The sequence below is a fragment of the Cervus elaphus genome, chromosome 14 (assembly GCF_910594005.1).
Source record: "Cervus elaphus chromosome 14, mCerEla1.1, whole genome shotgun sequence".
Classification (NCBI taxonomy): domain Eukaryota; kingdom Metazoa; phylum Chordata; class Mammalia; order Artiodactyla; family Cervidae; genus Cervus; species Cervus elaphus.
This window is the reverse complement of record NC_057828.1, coordinates 8,016,930-8,025,442: the sequence shown is the minus strand read 5'-3', so window position 1 is coordinate 8,025,442 and position 8,513 is coordinate 8,016,930. Positions and strand designations below refer to the sequence as shown.

Sequence of the window (8,513 nt, the reverse complement as noted above, 5' to 3'; positions counted from 1 at the left end):
AAATGAGTTTCAGTGAAATGCAAAAACTGGTTCGTTTCTGGGTTTTGGCAAAATTATTGAAAGATATACCTCTTGGAGCGAGCAAATGTTACAGCTGTACCCCATTCCTGGACACTTTTAAGAATGTCTCTTGGACAAGGGTGCTCTCCTAGAGGGAGGTCATGGGTAGACCGGATGAACTGAGGGCCCTCACTGATGGCACTGTGTGATCAATACCGGAAGGCAGGCGAGAATTCCTTTTTAATGACTTTTATATGGTTATCACCACGATTACTGAGATACTCCTTTGATGGACATCAGAGCTAAGGTGAAAGGACTGTCTTAGTCATCTAGCCCTTTCCTCCGGGTGAGATGATCGCAAAAGTTCAAAGACTCCTTCCTATCTGATTTTAAAATAATTCCAGAAATAGAAGAATCATTGCTTAACTCAGTAGCCTGTTCTGGTGTTTAATCATCCTTAGCTTCAGAGAATCACCGCCCCCCACCCCTCCTCAAAGTGCTCTTTCTGTAGTGAATCCCTCTGCTTTCATCTCTGTGAAGACGGAGAATAACCCGTCACCGTGGCAGCGCCTCCAGCCCGTGCCTCTGGAAGGTGTTCTCAGGATGCCTTCGTGCCTCTGGAAGGTGTTCTCAGGATGCCTTCATCCCTCTGTTCGTTGGCAAAAGAAAATCTGACTTGGCCTTGAAGTGTGTGCGTTCCTCTGGCCCCACCCCTCTCCCGGCTCCACCATTTCCACGAGATTTCCCAGATTTCCCGGAGAGGGGGAGGTTCAAGGAACGCATCTCTCGCCTGAATCATTTTTGCAACAAGCTTTTATTACTTTTTTTTAAAACCCATATAAGAAAGACATTTCAAAAGAAAGCCTCAGAACACACATTGGACCACACAACGGCAAAAGGCACTCCAGCAGTCACACCCGCCCTGGGCGGGAAGGGGCACTCACTCCCTACTCACTGCTGTTTCCGAGGCTCGGACCCCAGCCCGGGTCCCTGGTCTAACTGTGCTTTCGATAAGGTCTGAATTTCCCCAGTTTTCTTACTTCATAAACACCCCATATCTTTATATATAGCTATATGCCTTATGTATATATGTACAGGACTTCTTTATCTTCTCAAAAATAAAACGGCCACCCCTTCCGAGGGGGGTCTCAGCAGCATTCACAGCGGTTGCAGCAGCGTGCCTTCTGTCGTGTTCCAGACATGCAGCGAGGAGGAGAGGGCGCTGCGCCCGCCTGCAGCAGGGAGGGGATTTTAAGGGAGGGAAGTGATAAGGCTGAGCAGGAGATGGCAGATAATGGGGGTTTTTATGATGGAAAACATCTTTTTGAGCTGCTTAGCTCATCCTGTTTTTGCAGCTCTGAAGACCAAGAAGTTTGCATGATGAAGGGTCTGCATTCCTTCTAGGATCAGGGGTGAGGTGGACTCAGGGAGGGAACTTGCGCAGCTACACAAAGAAGCATGGGCTTGAACTGACCCAAGGACTTGGGAAGGCAGAGAACAGCGAAGACATGGGTCTCTCAGAGGCTGGATTGGAAAACCGGCCCCGCTTTGAAAGTTCAAGTCCTCCCTCTGCCCTGGAGTGTCCCTGCAGTCCTGGCTCCTGGCTTGAATTGCTTGGCTGGTTTTAAGTTTGACCCTAAGCAAGGAGCCAGTACAGATGCAGACGTCGGGAATCTGATTCGCCCTGTCCAGGCGGTTTGACCTCACTTCTAAGAAGTCAGGGCCCAGGACCTTAGACACGCAGAAGCTCTGTGACCCTCACCCCATGCTTGGGGGGCAGGCTCCCCTGTCCTTGTCTCTCACACCGCCGTGCTCCACTTCCTGGCAGGAGCAAGCCAGCAGCAGAGCCTCAAGCAAAGGCCGGGGTTCCTGACCCTCTCTGAAAACAAAAAGGCACGAGGTCAGCAGGAGGCCAGCCCCACAGTGGACAGTGCTTCAGACCACGAAGGAGTCCCAAGTCAGTTGAGTTGGAGGGCCCCCCTCCGTAGTCAAGGCAGCTCCTCCAGCAGCACCTGGAGATCCCAGAGTCCAGAGGGAGGGGGGAGGCGGTCCTGGAGGCCGAAGGGGAACCGAGGCAGCCAGGCCCCTGGCCGTTAGTTGGGGAGGCCTGAAGACGGCTTGGACTCGTTTACCTGCAACACGTTTTGGCTTCCACTGTCTGAATTCCGCACTCAGCAGGAGACTTTAAAAATAGTTAAATGGCTGGTTTCCCCTTAGTGGAAACAGTGAGGATGAGGGCAATATTAAATTCAAAATTGCAACTTAAAAACAAAGAGTTGAGGAAGATGTGGCTGAAGACCACATGCACACAGATATAAATGCCTTTGGGTTTACACGTGTACAGACTCTTGGGCCATCAGGGCCAGGGCAGCTGCAGCTTCTCTGGAAATCGCTCAGGCAGCCTCAGCTTTGGTGCTTCTGACCCGAGCCTCTGGGGCCAGAAGCTTTATGACCATCCCTTACCCGTGAGCAATGGGCACCTGAGGATGGTGGGGGAAAATTCTTTTTTAAAAATATGTATTTATTTGACTGCACAGGGTCTTAGTTGTAGCACATGGGATGTTTTAGTTGAGGCATGTGGGATCTAATTCCCCGACCAGGGATCGAACCTGGGCCCCATGCATTGGGAGCTCGGAATCTTAGCCACTGGATCACAAGGGAAGTCCCGGGACAATTCTTCTATGAGCATTGTCCTGTTTCAGGGGCTTAGCTCAGATCTGCTAAAGGAATATGCTACAGTTCTGGACTCATAAATAAAGGAACTGTGGATGGCAAATAAGAAACAAATTGAAGAAGACTAAAGGCCAGAGAAAGAACACATGTCTCTAAACCCCTTTTCTTTCCTTTGCCAGCTGGTGTAGGGAGAGGCAGCTATTTGGTCTGCGCAAGGCTTGCAGATGGCGAGATGAGGCGGCCGGTCTTGCACGCGCGCGCGCTGCTCCGGGGCAGTGTGCAGAGGCACAGATGGCGGCGGGCAGGCCCCGCGCCTGCATGCACACGTGGTCGCCAGAGGCACCGTGCCACATCCGGAGCTGATGGGCGGGCACAGATGCACCCACCAGACGTGTCCTGAGAAAGTGTCTGTTGCAAAATAATAATTAATAATAAAAATTAAATCCGCGGGCTTTTGGGAGAAGGGGAGGCCGGACTGGCTAGGCAGGTTTGCCCTGGGATTTTCTTAAGGCTTCCTCCAGTTTCTGTCTAAACTTGTTGTACTTCTTCTGCACTTGTTGGACTTTGTCCTGCTCCTCTTTCTCCAGGATCGTTAGGAAGTTCTGGAGCTCAGGGATGGAGAAGGCGTCCCACTGGGTGGCGAGAGGGAGATCGGGGGAGAGAAAGAACAGGAGACAGGTTAGACATCGCGTGACGGAGGGGCCCTGCCAGCTCCCCCTTCACACCGCTTGCTACGGAATAGGCAGGTGTGATGAACACAGCTTGAGGTCTCCATGCCATATCAGCAACAGAATTTCAAATCCTGGCATCTCGTGGCCAAGAGTTAGATCATAAGCCCTATTTTGATTGGTTTATGCCGTATTTTATTGACTTAAGCCATATTTATTGGGGAATCAAAAATCTTAAATTTCTCGGTAGCAGCTGAGATCCTAACCGTGATGCTGGAGCTCCCTGAGACCCTGGTGACCACCTGGAGCTGCCTGCTTTGGGGCTGACCAGCAATCGGTCCCCCAGCATGCAGCCCCTGGAGTGACATCTGGAGATCTGGGCTTGGACTCAGGAGACTGGGTGTCAGCCTGGCCCCGCCATGCGACCCTGAGCACAGAACTCCACCCTGCTCAGCTGTTTCCTCATATGCTGTGGAATTAGGGTGTCCGCCTCCCGCGGCTGGCAGCGCAGATAATGAGATGAGTCACTTGCATGGCTCTGCAGGGCCTGGTGGGCTGGGCCTGGCCGGTGGGACCTGGCATCTTAGGACGGAAGGCAAGTCCTGCTTCTCCCGGCTGACCCTGGGACTGAGGCCCCCATGGCGTCAGGGACTTGGACTCCTAAGCTCGTTGAACACAAAGGAATATTAAGGTTTATCTGGTTTAACCTCCACATTGGGGAAATCAGAAAACTGAAGTCCACGGAGGGAACCATGATCACAGAGCTTACAGCCGCAAAACTTGGACGAGAAGCCAGGCCTCTAAACGCCAGGCCTGTGAGCTTCCCATGGGGCCAGCAACGTTCAAACAGTTTCTGTGGGACACTCTGTCCCAACAGAACCTCCCAGTCTATCAAAAGGAGGGAGAGCAGAGCTTCCTGGAGGAGGAGGGAAAAAGACAGGCCTAGATCCCCCCAATTTCCACAGTGGCTCCCAAGACTGCTTCTGCAAACCCCAGGCCTGCACCGAGGGCGGTGTGACAAACTGTGAGATGCACCTGCTGCGACCCCAGGCACCCCGGGACGCGGGAAGCACCTGCTGGGTTCACCCCACCCCACACCGCAGGCCGGGCGCTTCCCGTGGGGCAGCGAGGTCCGTTTTCAAGAACTAGGGAGAGACAACTGACTCAACAATACCCGTGCCCGGGGGGAGCCCAGAGTTGGCACTTGCTGAGCCTCAGGACATCCTCAGGAGCAAAACGCTGGGTGGAAGACAGGGAGGTTCTCAGCACCCCTCACCCTGAACGTTCAGAAGTAGGCACATGGAATCCTGTCTTTCCACAGGCCTTGCCAGACACAGGCCCTGACCTGCTCCCCCAGAGCGCTTACAATCCTGACTTCGGCGCTGACCTTGGGCCACACTCGCCCTGGCTCAGCAGCCGTGCTGGGGGGTGAGGACCGCGCCCACCCGGCAAGCTGGGTCTGTGCAGCAGGCGGAGGCGCCCGGACCTACCTCCACCTCCCCAGTTTCGTTCTCCTTCAGCACAAAGCTGAGGACGTCCGTGTCAGGCCCGGCGAGTAAGCGCAGGTAGAGGGGGCAGTCGGCGATGGAGAGTTTCTGGAACAGCACTGCAACATGTATGTTACCATATGTGAAACAGATCGCCAGCCCAGGTTCTATGCATGAGACAGGGTGCTTGGGGCTGGTGCACTGGGATGACCCTGAGGGATGGGATGGATGGGAGGTGGGAGGGGGGTTCAGGATGGGGGACACATGTACACCCGTGGTGGATTCGTGTCAATGTATGGCAAAAACCACCACAATATTGTAAAGTAATTAGCCTCCAATTAAAATAAATAAATTTAAATTAAAAAAAAAACCTACTCAGTCTACAAATAGAGAACTATTTTCCTCCCTAGAGGAAGGAAAAATTCTTAATTGATTTAGGTTCAAAATAACAGTAAGACAAATAAACTCAAAAAAACCAAAAAAAAAAAAAAAAAAAGAGCACTGCAGACCAAGAGAGGGGCTGGGCTCGCCTTGGAGTGAAAGGGCAGGGGCTCAGGATGGCCAGGACCGATTGGGATGCAAGGGTGTTTCTAGCCATGTTTTCAACCTAACGAAACGTGCCTGGCGGGAACAAAGGGTAACAACTGGCACCTTCGGTGTCTGCTAGGGTGGGAAGCCTGTTTCCACTCACGTCATCACCCCAAAGGTTCGAGGGAGTGGTCCCATTCCCCAGATTAGGAAGTGAACGCCCAGGGGTGGGTTTCCTGCAGCCACGTGTGAAGGGACGGTCCGTCTGCAGACCTGATGCCACACAGGAGGCTGGGCTCCAGCGCCACCGGGCTCGCCCAGCCAGAGGTGGGAAGGGTCGTTTCTGGGGGGCGCGCGCTGTCTCCTACCCTGCCCATCCTTGTGTATCCGCTTAAAGAGCGCGAACTTCTGGGGATTGTCCACGACCATGAACTTCTTGAGCAGCCCCTGGATGACCTCGCTGACCGTGGTGGAGCTGCTGATGTGGAGCTGCTTGACGGCGTCGAGCGGCAGGTAGAAGGACGTGCGCTTGTCCGTGGTGGCCGCGGGGTCCACGTCCTTGATGGCGTCGTAGATGGACTGGGGCCGGATCCCGGCGGGCACCGTCACTGGCCTCCGCAGCTTCAGGTGCACCTTGATGAAGCCCGTGTAGCTGCCGTCCTCGCTCTGCGGGCGCAGGTTGGGTGCGGTCAGCACGGGCCTGTCTCACCGGATCGCCCACCCGCCACTCAGGACCCGGGCTGCAGAGGCACGTCCTGACGCAGTGCCATCCCAGCCACACCCGCACCACCTGTCCCTGAGATCCCTCCTGCCTCTACTGACCCGGGGATCGGCAGGAGAAGGCCCGCAGGACCGGGCTACTGCTGCAGCTTCCCCTCCCCAGGGGCTCACGCTGCCTGCCCCAAATCCCCTGCCACCGGGCAGACGGGGAGATTGCCTCTGCTGAGTCCCCAGGCCAAGAGGCAGGGTCTGGACTGGCCTCTCTGGTTGTCCCCTCCAAACCAAGGAGCAGGCAGGCTCTGTGATAAGATCCTCGGGGAACCAGGACGCTGAATTTCCTCCTACATCTCTCTCTAAAAACCTCAAGACTTAAACCCCAGTCCATCTGCAACTGGATTTTCTGGCGTCCATCCGGCTGACGCCCCCAAAGAGCCAGTTGCCAGCAAACACCAGCAGGGGGCAGGGCTCCTCCAGCGTCTCCCCTGAAGACGGGCTTTCTGAACCAGCACGAAGCTGGTGCCTTCTCTCTGAGCTCTGCAGTCAGACAGGCTGCCCCAGGCACAGGCTGTAAGGACTAAGAAGGGGAGGAGGGCTGCCTGCTCCCCTTGCCTAGGGATTCCTGGGCCCCTAGTCACCTGCATATCATTTAATGCCTACAGGTGCTTTGACACATGGGCACTAATGTCTCTATTTTATACTGAGGCTCAGAAAGGTTAAGGTTTCCCAAAGCTTCAACTTAAAGAGCCAGAGACGGGATCTGGGTCTCATTCTATAGCCCAATCTGTTTCCCCAGAGCACGGACAGCCCAGGTTCTTGGCCTCACATAAGCCCGGAGGCTCCAGAGACCCAGAGAGGGGAGCGCCCTCCCGGGGAGGGGAGCCCCAGGATTCCGAGGGGGAAGAGGGGAGCCAAAGCGGACGGGGCTGTGAGTGAGCGGTGGGGCAGGGGCGGGGAGCGGGGCTGACGCTCACCAGCTTCATGCCCAGGCAGTCCTTCTCCCGGGCGTTGTAGCTCTCAATCTTCTGCTTGATCTCCTGTAGAGTGGGCGGGCGCGGAGGCTCCTCGGGGGGCTTACAGTCATTCTGGAAGAGACACAGACGTGAGGGTGGACACGTGCATCACACACGCTTCTCAGGATGAGAAAGGGAGTGACCGCTTCCGCCCAAAGGCCTCTCCAACCAAGAGTAAGTGAGCACCAGCCCCACGGAGTGAATGGGATGGACTCAGGCTGAGAACAATCGGAGGTCAAACACCAGCTGTGATAACTGCCTGGCCGGCTTCCCCGAGGAAGTGGCTGAAACCTTTCTTGGTGCCAATCTCCTTGCCTGTGAAACGGGGGCAACACCCACCCTTCAGGCTTGTTGCAAGACCGATGTGAAAGGGCCTGGCACACAGGCGGTGGGGGTATGAATCTGCTGAATCGGCAAAGCTGTTTTTCTCATTGAGGGCTGCTAAGCAAAGATGCATTCAGATGCTATGGGAGATGCAAAGAAGTGCAAGCCATGGTCGTCTCCTCAAGGAAGTAACAATACAGCTGGAGAGAGGCACGCACACGTGGTCCCAGCGTACGATGAGGGGGATGACGGCAGCCCTCCCAGGCTGAGGGGGCCAAGGGCACACGGACATCAGCTCAGGCCCCAGGTCCCAGGGCTTTGCACACAAGTACATATGTGGGCTTCCCCGTGGCTCAGCAGTAAAGAGTCCGCCTGCAACGCAGGAGACCCGGGTGTGATCCCTGAGTTGGGAAGATCCGCTGGAGAAGGAAATGGCAACCCACTCAAGTATTCTTGCCTGGGAAATCCCAGGGACAGAGGAGCCTGGTGGGCTACAGTCCATGGGGTCGCAAAGAGTCAGACACAACTGAGTGACTAATACACACACACACACACACACACGTACATATACACACATACACATATGCACACACACATATATACACATATACACACACATACACAATACATACACACATATGCACATATTCACACACACACACACACGTATCTTTCAAACGAAGGCATGCCTGGTGGGAGCAGGGGGCTGCAGCCTCCTCTGAGAGCCGAGGGGATGACTCTCTGCCGGGGCACAGGGCTGGCCTGGGTTACTGAGAGCCTCCTCTGTGCCAAGTGCTCAGTATGCAAGTCTCAGTTAGTCCTCAGAACCAAACTGCAAGATCGAGTTCATCACCCACATTTCATGGGTGAGACAACCGAGCCCAAGAGGTCAGGAGCGTGCCTCCAGCCCCACAGTCTGCAGAGCTAAAGGGACTCGTCTGTTATGCTGCGTTCTTCCCACGACACCACAACGGGTTCTTCTGACTGCACCCCCCGCCCCAGACCCCCTCCAGGAAGAATGAAGCTGAGGACGAGAAGGTCAGTGTCCTTCACACTGCGGAGACAGTCCAGGTGAGCATTCTGGGCTTAGAATTTGTCCGTCT

At 54.9% G+C, this 8,513-nt stretch overlaps 1 protein-coding gene across 2 annotated transcripts in view; it reads right to left on the bottom strand.

Moving 5' to 3' along the window:
- Positions 1–795: 795 nt before the first annotated feature.
- Positions 796–8,513, bottom strand: part of RASSF5 (Ras association domain family member 5) — a 73,763-nt gene continuing 66,045 nt past the window's right edge. For both annotated transcript variants that reach the window (XM_043922845.1, XM_043922846.1), the window contains 4 exons: positions 7,048–7,158; positions 5,725–6,022; positions 4,832–4,947; positions 796–3,305 (listed from right to left, as the gene is read on the bottom strand). In XM_043922845.1, coding sequence (XP_043778780.1) covers positions 3,153–3,305; positions 4,832–4,947; positions 5,725–6,022; positions 7,048–7,158 — 678 coding nt within the window. In that variant the 3' untranslated portion in view covers positions 796–3,152. The remainder of the gene's footprint in view (positions 3,306–4,831; positions 4,948–5,724; positions 6,023–7,047; positions 7,159–8,513) is intronic.